The 15,398-nt window shown below is 45.5% G+C and overlaps 1 protein-coding gene across 3 annotated transcripts in view; it reads left to right on the top strand.

Annotated features, from left to right (window-relative positions):
* The window catches only part of prrg4 (proline rich and Gla domain 4), a 42,401-nt gene that overhangs the window by 6,208 nt on the left and 20,795 nt on the right, over nt 1-15,398 (top strand). For 2 of the 3 annotated variants that reach the window (XM_033038766.1, XM_033038764.1), the window contains exon 2: nt 13,660-13,781. In XM_033038766.1, the coding sequence (XP_032894657.1) occupies nt 13,660-13,781 (122 nt within the window). Of the gene's footprint in view, nt 1-5,761; nt 5,841-13,659; nt 13,782-15,398 lie in introns of those variants that run through there. The other variant, XM_033038765.1, reaches the window with a different exon arrangement.

The raw sequence follows: 15,398 nt of genomic DNA, 5'->3' as shown, positions 1-15,398 counted from the left end.
GTATAGTATGATTTGATCGTATATAAATGCAATCGCGGCCTTTCACTGTATCTCGGTACACCAATAAACCAATACCAAAAAAAAGTGGACTATGGGATACATCTTCACTTGTTGCCTTCTTTGAAAGTAAAATGAACACGACGAACATTTCATTCCTCTTCAATGTCATGGATGAAAATGGGCCATGCAGATAATAATTTCCCAAATCGCCAAAGGTGTCAATCAAATCACTTAAAACTAGGGAGGCTGTATACATACAGTTAAATACACAAGCCTTCCTAGTGTTGAACACAACTAGATTTTCCAGGGGATTTGTTGCTACATCTATGACCAGGCTATTAAAGAAAATGGGGGTGAGGGGTCGCTCCCTCCAACAAGCAATCACATCATTATCAAATTCTGCAGAAAAAAGCAGCAATTGGATTTGGATCAAAAGGAGAGACAACAATTGGGCAGCAAAATGGAGACAGGAGGGTATGGAATTGAGGGGGGTGTAACTGGGACGCCAGGTATCACGGTTGAGCCCTCTGGAGATGTTGAGGGCTTATCAATGAAACGTCAAAGAAGGAGGGTGCCCACCTGATGGCCCCGATGACGTAACTACCCTACCTTTCACCACAAGATACAAGATACATTTAATTGTCACATGTGCCAGATGGCACAGTGAAATGAGATAACCATACAGCCATACAATAAAAAAAATAAAGAACACACATTATAGAATTTAACATAAAACATCCCCACACAGCAGAATCAAAGTTTCCCACTGTGTGGGAAGGCACCAAAGTCAGTCTCTTCCTCCACTGTTCCCCGTGGTCACTCCAATCCCACTGCAAATATCAAGAGTGCCGACTTACTACAGGGATTGAAACATCAAGTCCTATTAGCTCTACCACATTGTATGTGTAATATTGATGACAGATAGACAGAAGGTAAAATCAATGTAATGGTTTCAAGCTGGGGACTTACCCACCTGTGTCCCATTGAAAATGCATGATTTAATCATGGGAAATGTTGAGGCAAAATAACATAGGTGCAAAATAAAAAAGCAATTGCAAGAATTTTTGTTTATGTGGTGTCTTTTATATGCAATAGTATCCTAATGTATAAGTAAAGGATGCTAAGAAAAGGAAATATTAATGCATAGGAAAAGGTTGATTACAGAGATCTGTAGTTCGACTATTTTGCTGCATAAACTACACTTCAAAATTCCCACGGTTGTGAAAAGTGAGGAATAATTTCAATTTTCTTCCTTTGGTCATATTACTGCACTCCAAAGTGAAAATGCAATGAATGGCCAGAGCAATAGATGTTAATCTTGAAAATGGCAAAGTCCAATCAGACAATAAGGGAAAGGCCCAAACTAACAGATACGTAAACAATATCTCAGGTGGGCAATCATAAAACATCATAAAGGACTGACAAAGTGATCCATTTATTGGTATCATCAAATGTTAAAGAAACACAAAAAATAAACAAACATCAACCTCTACTCTCCTTTCCATGGCCCCAACTTACATCAAGTCAATTTTATTGGTATGTGCACAAGTATGGTGAGGTACAGGTACAATGAAAATCTTGCTTACAGTAGCAGCATCACAGGAACATACACTCAGATATAGACAAAATATGAAATATCCCTTCCAAATCCTTCCTACTCCCTGTCATTCTCACTAACATCTGCCCTATTCCCCGCCCTCCCCTTTCTGCCTCACACCATTACTTGATCCCCATCCTATCTCTCTCCTACTCTACTTATTCACCCCCATTTATCCCTAGCCTACAGGAGACACAAAGAGCTGCAGATGCTGGAATCTTGAGCAAAACGTAAACTGTTGGAGGAACTCAGTGCTTCAGGCATTATCTGTGGAGGGAATGGACAGAGAATGTTTAGGGTCGGACCCTTATTCACACTGATGAAGAGTCCGGATAGAAATGGCATCTGACCATTCCCTCCACAGATGCTGCCAGACTCGCTGAGTACCTCCAGCACTTTGTTTTTATTCTACACCCACACCTCTTCAATCGTCTGTATTGCAAATGTCCTTCTCCTCACTCCATCACTCAATGCTCTTCTCCTGTCAGACTGCTCAGCCCATTGCCTCTCCCCATCATCACCACCGACCCATTCCACCCTCATCCTCACCTCCGTCCCATTCCCCTCCACCCATCCTCATCCTCACCTCCGTCCCATTCCCCTCCACCCATCCTCACCCACATCCCATTCCCAACGCATCCGTACTCACTCGATCCCATTGCCCACCCACCCAGCCATTATCACCACCATCCCATCTCTAGTGCTGCACATGTAGGTTTAAACCCGAATTAATGGGAAGGAAAGTTCGAGAAGGGATAAGAGCGTAAGATCATGGGCAATAGTGTGAGAGGGGAGGTTACAGTATTATATATCAATGCATGAAGTATAAGAAATAAAGTGGATAAGCTTGAGGCTCAGTTAGAAATTGGCAAATATGATGTTGTGGGAATTACAGAGACATGGTTGCAAGAGGACCAGGGCTAGGAACTGAATATTCAGGGGTAGACGTCTTATCAAAAAGACAGACAGGTGGGCAGAGGGGGTTGGATAGCTCTGATGGTAAGGAATTAAATTCAGTCCCTTGCGAGGGGTGACATAGAATCAGGAGATGTAGAGTCAGTATGGATAGAACTGAGGTATTGTAAGGGTAAAAAGACCCTAATGGGAGTTATCTACAGGCCCCCAAACAGTAGCCTGGATAAAGGGTGCAAGTTGAATCATGAGTTAAAATTGGCATGCAGCAAAGGTAATGCAACGGTGGTTATGGGAGATTTCAACATGCACGTAGACTGGGAAAAACAGGCTGGTACTGGACCCCAAGAAAGGGAGTTTGTGGAGTGCCTCCGAGATGATTTCTTAGCGCAGCTTGTACTGGAGCCTACCAAGGGAGAAGGCAATTCTGGATTTAGTGTTGTGTAATGAACTGGATTTGATAAGGGAACTCGAGGTAAAGGAGCCATTAGGAGGTAGTGGCCATGATATGATAAGTTTTAATATACAATTTGTGAGGGAGAAGGGAAAATCGGAAGTGTCAGTATTACAGTTGAGCAAAGGGGACCATGGAGGCATGAGGGAGGAGCTGGCCAGAGTTGTGTGGAAAGAGACCCTAGTAGGGATGACGGTGGAACAACAATGGCAGGTATTTCTGGGAATAATACAGAAGTTGTAGGATCAGTTCATTCCAAAGAGGAAGAAAGATTCTAAGGGGAGTAAGAGGTGACCAAGGCTGACAAGGGAAATCAAGGACAGTATAAAAATAAAAGAGAAGTATAACATAGCAAAGATGAGCGGGAAGCCAGAGGATTGGGAAACTTTTAAAGAGCAACAGAAGATAACTAAAAAGGCACTATAGAGAGAAAAGATGAGGTACGAAAGTAAGCTAGCCAAGCATATAAAGGAAGGATAGTGAAAGCTTCTATAGGTATGTGAAGAGGAAAAAAAATGTTAAGACATATGTGGGTCCCTTGAAAACAGAACAGGTGAATTTATTATGGGGAACAAGGAAATGGCAGACGTGTTGGGCAGGTACTTTGGATTTGCCTTCACTAAGGAAGACACAAACAACCTCCCAGATGTAGTAGTGGCCAGCGGACCTAGGATGACGGAGGAACTGAAGGAAATTCACATTAGGCAGGAAATTGTGTTGGGTAGACTAATGGGACTGAAGGCTGATAGATCCCCAAGGCCTGATGGTCTGTTTCCCAGGGTACTTAAAGAGGTGGCTCTAGAAATTGTGGACGCATTGGTGATCATTTTCCAATTTTCAACAGATTGAGGATCAGTTCCTGTGGATTGGAGGGTTGCTAATGTTATCCCACATTTTAAGAAAGGAGGGAGAGAGAAAACAGGGAATTATAGACCAGTTAGCCTGACATCGGTGGTGGGGAAGATGCTGGAGTCAATTATAGAAGATGAAATAGCAGCACATTTGGATAGCAGTAACAGGATTGGCCCAGTCAGCACGGTTTACGAAGGGGAAATCATGCTTGACTAATCTTCTGGAATTTTTTGAGGATGTGACAAGGAAAATGGACAAGGGAGAGCCAGTGAATGTAGTGTACCTGGACTTTCAGAAAGCATTTGATAAGGTCCCACATAGGAGATTTGTGGGCAGATTTAGAGCACATAGTATTGGGGGGTAGGATACTGTCATGGATAGAAAATTAGTTGGCAGACAGGAAACAAAGAGTACGGATTAACTGGTCCCTTTTAGAATGGCAGGCAGTGACTAGTGGGGTACGGCAAGACTCGGTGCTGGGACCGCAGCTATTTACAATATACATGAATGATTTAGATGAAGGGATTAAAAGTAATATTAGCAAATTTGCAGATGACACAAAGATGGGTGGCAGTGTGAACAGTGATGAGGATGCTATGCAGATGCAGAGTTACTTAGACAGGTTGGGTGAGATGGCAGATGCAGTTTAATGTGGATAAAAGTGATGTTATCCACTTTGGTGGCAAGAACAGGGAGACAAGTTATTATCTGAATGGTGTCAAGTTAGGAAAAGGGGAAGTTCAACGAGATCTGGGTGTTCTTGTACATCAGTCACTGAAAGTAAGCTTGCAGGTACAGCAGGCAGTGAAGACACCTAATGGCATGTTGGCCTTCATAACAAGAGGAGTAAGTATAGGAGCAAAGTGGTCCTTCTGCAGTTGTACACGGCCCTGGTGAGACCCCACACCTGGAGTATTGTGTGCAGTTTTGGTCTTCAGATTTAAGGAAGGACATTCTTGTTATTGAGGGAGTGCAGCGCAGATTCACGAGGTTAATTACCGGGATGGTGGGACTGTCGTATGTTGAAAGAATGGAGCGACTGGGCTTGTATACACTGGAATTTAGAAGGATGAGAGGTTATCTTATTGAAGCATAGAAGATAATTAAGGGATTAGACACGCTAGAGGCAGGAAACATGTTCCCGATGTTGGGGGAGTCCAGAACCAGGGACCACATTTAAGAATATCGGGTAGGCCATTTGGAACGGAGATGAGGAAAATCTTTTTCACCCAGAGAGTTGTGAATCTGTGGCATTCTCTGCCTCAGATGGCAGTGGAGGTCGATTCTCTGGATGCTTTCAATAGAGAGTTAGATAGAGCTCTTAAAGATAGCGGAGTGAAGGGATATGGGGAGAAGGCAGAATCCATGGTCACAGTGAATGGCGGTGCTAGCTTGAAGGGCCGAATGGTCTCCTCTTGCACCTATTGTCCCCCGACTCCCTCACCAAATCTTACAAAACTCCCATTCCCACAGCATCCATCCTCACTACTGTCCCGTTTCTTCCCTCCCTCCCACCATCCTCACCACCGTCCTATTTCCCTCCCTCCCCCGTCAATCCTCACCCCATCCAATTCCCCCTCCCCGTCCCATTCTCCCCCATCCATCCTCAGCCTCTTCCTATACTCCCCCCCCCCCCCAATCCTGACCATTTCCCTGCACCCTATTTATTACCGTTCCATCCTCCTCATCCCATCCATTCTCACCTTGCCCCCCCCCCCCCTTCTTCATCCCTGTCCCATTCCCTCCTCCCCCGCAATCCTCACCCCATCCCATTACCTTCCTACCTCGTCCTATTCCCACCCCATGCTCATTCCCGCCCCCCAACCCATCCTCACCCCCATTCCCACCGCATCCACCGCCCCATTGCCCCACCATCCCTGTCCCATTCCCATTCCCATTCCCATTCCCATCCTCCGCCCATGCAGACGGTCCCGCCCCGGCCTGCGTGCGCCGCCGCCGACCCGCACTCTGACCGGCGGAGCCGCCGCCGCGGGAGAGGAACTACCCCGCCGCCTCCATTGGCAGGTGAGTCAGGACCCCCGTGCACGGCGGGCGACCTTCGTTCCCCGCCCGATGTCCCTCTCCCCACCCCCCGCCACAGCTCCGGGCTGCGTCCAGCTGCCGCCCACCCCACCCCCACCCTCAACTCTTCACCACCCCCCCCCCTCATCTCCACTCCCACCCTCACCTCCACACCCCCCGCTTACACCTCCACCCTAACTCTTCACCCCATCTCCTCGCCTCCATCCTCACTCCAACTCACCGTCACACCGCACCCGTCACTCTCAAACCATCACCCCCCACCCTTTCACCCCATCCCTCGCCACCACACTTCACCCCCTCCGCTCTCACCCTCCTCTCAACCCCCACCCGGGTCCGGGGTCCGTACAAGAACGTTGCATTTGCCGCATCCGCGTTAAACAAGGACCATTACCACTAGCCCCTCCTTGCATGTGTACCATGTTTGTTTAGTCTACGGGTTTGATCGGGTGGCAGAGAGAGGGTGAGGGGCAGTCTGTGCAGGGAGCTGCGCTCTCTTGCCATTATAATGCCGGCCGGCCTCCTGCGTTATAGCTGCAACTCGGGTATTTAGCATCTTCGAAAGCTGGGTTGGAGCATCTAGAGAAGACTGTGTACATTAAAAGTTTCAGTTTCACATGTGGTGCGTGTGGTAGAGTTCCTGGCGTCAGGCTTCGCTTGGGGTTAACACCTCTAGTAACAGGTTGGACGCAAAGTGAAACTATTGGATATATTGTGTTATCACTTTTGATGTCTGTACAAGTTGTTATTGTATTCCAAATGTTTCACTTCCCCTTGACCACTAACGTGTTTGTAACCGATACAAAGTGTCCATGCTTTCATAGAAGCATAGGTACTTGGGGACGGCCTGGTCCATCTACACTAATCCTATTTGCTGGCTTAATGCCCATATCTCTTTGCACTTTTCCTATCCAAGTATCTGTACAAAAAAAAAAGATAAACGTACTGGAGTAACTCAGCCAGTCAAGCAACATCTCTGGGGGGTACACAAAAATGCTGGAGAAACTCAGCGGGTGCAGCAGCATCTATTGAGCGAAGGAAATAGGCAACGTTTCGGGCCGAAACCCTTCTTCAGACTGATGGGGGGAGAAGGAAGGAAAAAGGGAGGAGGAGGAGCCCGAGGACGGGGGGATGGGAGGAGACAGCTCGAGGGTTAAGGAAGGGGAGGAGAGACAGCAAGGGCTAGCAAAACTGGGAGAATTCAACGTTCATGCCATCCGGACGCAAGCAACCCAGGCGGAATATGAGGTTCATATTCAATACTCAAACATCTCTGGGGGACCTGGATATGAGACGTTTCTGATTGGGACCCTTCTTCAGTCCCTGAAGCTTCACCTATCCATGTCCTTCAGAAATACAAAGTGAAACCACTTGATATATCATGGTATCACTTTTGATGTCTGCCAGGTTGTTACAGTATTTCAGATGTTTCACGCTGAGTTACTCCAACACTTTGTTGTTTTTTGTAAACCAGCACTTCAAAGGTCTTTTATTGTCACGTGTACCAATTAAGGTACAGTGAGTGATATTCGATTTACCATTCAGCCACACTAAAAAAAAGCAACATGACACACAACTACCTAAAAGTTAACATAACATAAAGGACATTTGCAGTTCCTTGTGTCAACAAGTATATGTCCGAATGTCTTTAAAACGTTGTCATTGTTTTTGCCTCTGTCACCTCCTCTGACAACTCATTCCAGATGTAAAAAATATCCTTTAAAGACATTTCCCTCTCGCCTGTATCCATTAGTGCTAGTGCGTAGGAAGGAACTGCAAATGCTGGTTTTAACCAAAGATAGACACAAAAAGCTGAAGTAATTCGGCGGGACAGGCAGCATCTCTGGAGAAAAAGGATGGGTGACGTTTTGGGTTGGGATCCTTCATCAGACTGAATTCAAATGTAAGTCCCATATAAATATGAGTTGTGGTTACTAACTCATGTAAGCCAGAAATTATTTAACCCATTGTATTAAGTGTCATGCTGATTATTTTCTTGTACTAACCAATAAATTGTCACATTTTATCTAAATTTTGCAATTCAAATCATATATGTAAGTCAGCACAACCAACATTAGGTTCTAACTAACTTATCTTGGGGAAACAAATATGGGCATGGGGTTTACATTTAGCATAATTTAAAGAGCATTTCAAGAGTGTATTTCTCACATGCCCTGGATATGAACTGGACACTGAGATTCTCATTTGCTGCAGCTTTTCAAGCACATTTGGTCTTTCTAGATTAAATTGCAAGAGATTACACAACTACAGTTGCATTCCCTGAAATTCAGAATATTATGGGATGATTTGATCAGTTTTTATGATTACAAACACAGGGCAAGAAGAAACTATTTCCATTGTTAAATGACTTGCAAATGAGGGGAAATAGCTGATTTGTCCTATTTGAACAATTACATTCTAAATTTTTGCATCTTGGATTAGGAAGCACTTCTATGAAAAGGGAGGTAGGATTTTGGAGCCTGGAGAGAAGGAATGGGTGATTATTCGGGACTGAGGAAGAGTCTCGACCCGAGACGTCACCCATTCCTTCTCTCCAGAGATGCTGCCTGTCCTGCGGAGTTACTCCAGCTTTTTGTTTCTATCTTCCATTAGTGCTAGACTCCCCTAACCTAGGGGAAAAATACTCAATTTGGAACTCTATTTCTTTTCAGGCTCACACCTGTCTTCTTCTCTGGCCTTTATCCAACAATCTGCCTATCAACTAAAGGGGCTGTCCTACTGCGGTGACATAATTGGCGAGTTTAGAAGAGTTTGCCCTCGACTCGTACTCGCAGGATGGTCGACACGAGGTCCTAGGAGGTCTTTATAACTCTCCTTCATGCTCGAGATCAGTCCCCACGTACTCGAGGCCTCAGCTAGGTCGCGGTGTATTTTTCAACATGCTGAAAAATGCCCGCGAGTAAAAAAAGGTTGCCATGGAAAAATTCAATATTTTTTTTACTCGTAGGTTTAGTCGAAGTAAGTCATAATAGGTCGGCATGTTATTCGTAGGTAATCGAGGGTAGCCGAAGGTAATCGAAGGTAGTCGTAGATAGTCTTCAACATAGTCGAAGGGAGGTCGAAAGAGATCGAAGGTGGTCGTCTTCACTCCACCATTCGGTGTCCAATTTGCCCGAAGCTAGTCAAAGCTGGTCTTCAACATAGTTGAAGTAGGTCGAAGGAGGTCTTCTACATAGTGGAAGGAGGTTTTCAACTTGACATTAGGTCGCCGCAGTGGGACAGCCCCTTTACCCCCCCCCCCCCCCCCTCACCTGTGTTCACCTATTACTGGCCTCCACTATCCCAGCTTTCTTTCCCATTCCCCTGCAATCAGTCTGAAGATGGGCTCCGACCTGATCCGTTGCCTATCCAAGTTCTCCAGGGATGCTGCCTGAGATACTCTAGTCTCTCTTTGAAAGATTCCTCTCACTGTCCACCCTACCCATGGCCCTTGTGATCTTATGTACACCTCTATAAGATCTCTCCTTCGCCTCCTATGTTCTGTTGATAATAAACCCAGCCAATCCACTTTCTCCTTGTAATGACTGCCCTCCATTTCATGCCACATCCTGGTGAAACTTTTCTGCATTTTTTCTATTGCTACTATATCTTTCCTGTAGTGCGGCAACCAGGACAGTACACAATACTCCAAGTACAGCCTAACCAATGAGTTATTTGTAATGCGACATCCCTATTCTTGTACTCAATGCCTTGGTCCATGAAGGCAAGCATACCAAATGCCTTTTCCACTACCCCATCCACCTGTGTCGCCATTTTCATGAAATTATGAACGTACACATCAAGATCTCTTTGTACATCAACATTCCTAATGTCTCTGCCCTTTACTCTGTATATCCTGCAGGCATTTGATGCAGCAACTATTTTCCCCCTCAATGTATTTGTATCCCTTTGATTCCTACTTAAATTTGCCTTCCCTCTTTTGTACCTCTAATTTAAAAGCAAGCAATTGTGGCTTATTTAAGGAGTTTGCCTTCAACATTGAGTTCCTGTTGGTGCTATGGATCAACAGATATTATAAGGTCATAAGTGATAGTAGTAGAATTTGGCCCATCGAGTCTACTCCGCTATTCAATCATGGCTGATCTATCTCTCCCTCCTAACCCCATTCTCCTGCCTTCTCCCCATAACCTATGACACCTGTACTAATCAAGGATCTATCTCTGTCTTAAATATATACACTGACTTTTCCTCCACAGCCTTCTGTGGCAAAGAATTCCACAGATTCACAACCCTCTGACTAAAGAAATTCCTCCTCATTTCCTTCCTAAAAGAACGTCCTTTAATTCTGAGGCTATGACCTCTCGTCCTAAACTCTTCCACTAGTGGAAACATCCTCTCCACACCCACTCTATCCAAGCCTTGCATGCAGGTGTCTGTTGATTTGCCTTGTTTAGAAAAGTTGTTAATGTTTTCAGTTCAGAGTCATTTCATCGGAGGTTCTGAAGAAAGATAATTGATTTTTAATGTTAGGTATGTTTCTCTCTGTGACCATTCCAACCCCTGCCTTTTCCATTCAGAATGAAAAAGATCTCTTGAGATCATCACATCTTGTGCGTGAAGAAATAATGGTAATTGTTATTTTTCTTGTCCTTTGGTTTCTCTTGGGTCGTCCCAAGCAGCCTTATATCCAACTAGTTATATTAATGATGCAGAGTCTTTATTGTGGGTGACATAGTAAACAGCTTTACACAGCAAGATCCCACAAACAGCAGCATGTTGATTGAGATATATGTTGATCAGACACTTGGGAAGAACACAAGCTGAATTGTGAAGCTGAAATCTGGATGTTTGCCAGAATGTTGTGAAACAAAGATCGCTTTAAATGCAGATCAAAATTGGTATTGTCTGATCACAGTGTAAGGGAACCTCCAGAGAGGGTCAGTGCCAGGGCCAACCTGTTGCAAGACCACCTGTGTGCTAGGAAAGTTGCATTATTCTATCCAATTCATACTTTGCAAGGTCTTTTGAGATTCCTAATGTCTATGCCCTACAAACAGTTTTTAACACAAATTCCTCTGATTTGAAAACTAATTACAAAAGATTTATTGTAAGATTGCTTGCATAAGAATATTGGACATCAACCTGTAAGGTATTCCATGCATATTCATCTACCTGTCCAAAAAACTCTTGCATACCACTATAATTTCAACCTCCACTACCACCCCAGGCAGTGTGTTCCCCCCACTCTGCAAAAGAAACACTCCCCACACATCCACTTTAAAAATTGCTCCCCTCACGTGAAAGTTACACCTTCTAATCTTTGACATTCCCACACTGTGGTAAAATGGTCTGACTGTCCACCTTATCTAAAACGCTCAACATTTTATACACTTCTGTCAGGTCTCCCCTCAGGCTCTAACACTCTAGAGCCTGAGGGGAGACCTCAGGCTCTAGGCACTTTTTTTTTTTTGTCTAGTTTAGTAATTTTTTTGGTTATTAGGTGGAGTTATGTGTGTGGGGGGAGGGTGAAACAGAGCTTTCTGTCTCTCCCTTCGGGGGAATGCGACTTTTTGTCGTATCCCCCTTCTCTTCCCCCCATCTGCGCTGAGGCCTAATGGCGGAGCTGGCGGCCTCCAACCTGCGACCGACCTCGAGGGTCCGGAGGTAGAGCCAGCCAGGACTCACCAACGCGAGGCTGGCCGTCTTCGAGCTGTGGCGACGTCCGGGTAGCGGCACGACTCGGCGCTCCGGTGAGGGCGGACGGCGCAGGGCTGAGACACTCCTGTGTGAGCGGCACGGCTACCGGCTGGAAGGTGCTCCCGTGTGAGCAGCCCGGTGCGGGGCTGAGACGCTGCCGTGTGGGCGGACCGGCTCCCGGCTGGAAGGTGCTCTCGTGGGGGCAGCCCGGTGCGGGGCTGAGACGCTGCCTTGTGGGCGGCCCGGTGCGGGGCGGAGACGGTGCTACGGCGGCTGAGGCGGCGTTCTGGCGGCGGCGACCTGGATCCGGGGCTCGGCCGCGGGCCAGTGGAGGACAATGTCGGGAGCTCGCAGGTCACAGGCTGGTGCCTGTTTTCCGGAGCACCCGTTGCAACAGCTGCGGGCAGCTTCGACCACCCCCGGGCCGCGGAGCTTGAACCGTGGGACTGATGCCATCGCCTGGTGGGGTATCGCCTCGGCGCAGAGGGAGAAGAGGAGGGAAGAGACAGTAACTCTAAGACTTTTGCCTCCATCACAGTGAGGAGGTGTTTGGTGAACTCACTGTGGTGGATGTTAATTTGTGTTTACTGTGTTTTGTTATTATTACATGTATGGCTGCAGGCAACAGCATTTCGTTCAGACCGAAAGGTCTGAATGACAAATAAAGGATTCAATTCAATTCAATTCAATTCTAGAGAAAACACTCCACGTTTATCCAATCACACGCTCAGTGTTGCAATTCTTCTTCTTATTGAGTCCACACACAAGATTCGTTCAGTCAGAGCTGGACACACTTCTCGGCATCTGCATACAATGGTGTCTGTCTTGCGCTTCTTGTGCGTGGTGATGGAAAGATTGGTGAAAACAGGGCCGCTACGTGAACGCTCTTTCCTTGACCCCGGTTTTGCACTAACCCTGCACTCATTCCATGTTATTCTCCCCACCTTCCATCTATTAACTCTGTTCCTACCACTCACCCAAACACTGGGGGCAGTTTAGTTAACCTACCAATCTACAAATCCACAAGTCTTCAGGATAATTAAGGAAACCGGAGCAGCTGGGGGAAGCCCACATGGTCATGGATAAAGGGGCTGTCCCACTTGGGCGACCTAATTGGCAAGTTTAGAAGAGTTTAGGAGAGTTTGAAAAAATGTCATGTTGAAGACCTCCTTCGACCTCCTTCGACTATGTTGAAGACTAGTTTTGACTAGCTACAACTAGCTACGGCTAACTTCGGGAAAATTGGACACCGAATAGTGGAGAGTGGAGACGACCTCCTTCGATCTCCTTCGACTATGATGAAGACTATCCGTACGATCACCTTTGACTACCCTCGATTACCTACGACTAACATGCCGACCTACTACGACTAAAACCTAAGATTTTTTCCATGGAGACCTTTTTTTACTCGCGGGCAATTTTCAGCATGTTGAAAAATACGGCGCGACCTAGCTGAGGCCTCGAGAATGCAGGGACTACTCTTGAGCACGAAGGAGAGTTGCAAAGACCTCCTATGACCTTGTGTCGACCATGCTGCGAGTATGAGTCGAGGGCAAACTCGCCAGAACTCGCGGATTAGGCCGCCCAATTGGGACAGCCCCTTAACGTGCAAACTCCACACAGAGAGCACACGTTGCTGGGATCAAACTCAGGTCCATGGAGCCATGAGACAGCGGCTTTACTGTGCCACTGTGTCACTCCCAAATGATTTAGACCCGTGTGGGCAGAGTAAATAAATCCGAAGATGAAACTGCGGGGAGGGGAAGGTTTAGAATTCAGGAGGAGAGAGGTGATGTGTTCATTTCAAAAGAAGGTATAAAGAATTTAGTCCAAAGGTTAATTAACTGGGAAGATGCCATGAGGCGAGCAATTGCACTGTATGTGGGAGGATACTGAGAAATGTGGAGGAACAAAGGACTTTGGTGCCTGTCCACTGATTCTTAGTGACAGATAGATAAGGCTGTTTAAAAAGTCACATGGGATACTTTTTCCTTTATTAGCTGATATTCTCTGTATATAAAAACAATTCCTTTCTTTCACCTTAAACCGAAACTTTAAATGTTGACCTTGTTGTTTATGATGCCCTTACCTTATCTGTAATGCTTACCATGTCACATCCGGTGTTAATGAAGTTCTCCCTTACCAGGATGACAGCCAAACACTACCTGCCTGTGCTTATCAATCAGCTTGTCCTCTTTATTGTACTATCATGCTGTGCTGATATATCGGCAACACAAAGCAGCCACACTCCACGGCTACAAAGTAAAGGTAAGTTTTCTTTACAAATTTAAAGTGATTGTAATGTCCCCTCTTCTCTTGCCGTGGTTGAACAAGTGTTGATCCTTGTCTATTGTTGAATTTTGACATTGTTAAAATGTCAGACACTTCTAATCTGCGCATGTTTATCTGCTCCTGTTTACATGAGGAATACCCATGAGTTTGCGGCTTTATTCCAATTCCATTCCCTGGCCTATGCTCATTGAGCCGAAATTTGGTCACAATAATTTTTTTTAATGCAGTGATTGGAAATCTGAATTGAAACAGAAAATGTTGGGAAATACATTGCAGTTCTAGACCGTGGCTCCTGAAGTCCACATGCCGAGATGGAGAACAGCACTGACTGGAACTTTCTACAAAGAACTAATAAGGACTTGATGTCCAAATGTTCCCTTGTGATTCTGATGCAAAAGGAACCTGTTTACCTTTCATGCTGATATAAAATATTTATGACTATTCAAAAATGTATTTATCACTGTTGCAAACATTTCTAAACACCTGTTTTTGTTTCTTCATTCCGGGGTATTGTGCGTTGATTGATGATAAAAAAAAATAGAATTTAATCCATTTTAAAATAAGGCTGTAACATAACAGTATGTGGAAAAAGTGAAGGGGTCTGAATACTTTCTGAATACACTGTATGTTAACCCACTCATTCCTGGGATCATTCTTGTAAACCTCCTCTGGACTCTCCAGAGCCAGCACATCCTTTCTCAGATATGGCGCCCAAAAGTGCTCACGATACTCCAAATGCGGCCTGACCAGCGCCTTGCAGAGCCTCAGCATTGCATTCCCTGTCTTTGTATTCTAGCCTTCTTGAAATAAATGCTAGCATTGTATTTGTCTTCTTTATTACCAATTCGACACAGATATTTTGGGAATCCTGCACCAGCACTCCCAAGTCCATTTACACCTCCAATTTCTGGATTTTCTCCCCTTTTAGAAAATAGTCTATGCCTTTATTCCTACGACCAAAATGTATGACTCCACAATTTGCTACACTATATTCCATCTGCCACTTCACTGCCCACTCTCCCATGTACTAACCAATGTTGACACCCCAAATGTCCCAGCCATTCCAAATGATCATAAATCATATCGCAAATATATCTTTCCAATAGTTTCCCTACTGCCAACCCCCTCCCCCCCCCCCCCCCCCCCCCCCCCTAGGCTCACTGGCTCATTGTTTTCTGGCTTCCCTATTGCTATTTTTGAATATGGGAACCACATTAGTCTCCCTGCAACCTCTCGGTGCCGCACCTGTGCTGATTATAAAGGAACAGTGCCGGCTTGCCACATATTTGCCTGTTACATAGAGTCATAGATTTATTCACTATGGAGACAGGCCCAACTTGCCCATGCCAACCCAGATGCCCATCTAAGCTAGTCTCATTTGCCTCAAGTTGTCCCATATCCTTCTAAACCTTTCCAGCCACGTATATGTCCAAATTTCTTTAAATGTTATTGTACCTGCCTCAACCACTTTATGTGCCAGCTCGATCCATAAATGTAACATTCTCTGTGAATAAATTGCCCCTCATGTTCTTATTAAATTGTTGCCTTCTCAACTTAAACCTAAGCCCTTGATTCCCCAACCCTAGGTAGAAA

The sequence above is a fragment of the Amblyraja radiata genome, chromosome 20 (genome assembly GCF_010909765.2).
Source record: "Amblyraja radiata isolate CabotCenter1 chromosome 20, sAmbRad1.1.pri, whole genome shotgun sequence".
In the NCBI taxonomy this organism is placed as follows: domain Eukaryota; kingdom Metazoa; phylum Chordata; class Chondrichthyes; order Rajiformes; family Rajidae; genus Amblyraja; species Amblyraja radiata.
Note: the sequence above shows the minus strand (reverse complement) of the source record. Positions and strands in the feature narration are given on the sequence as shown.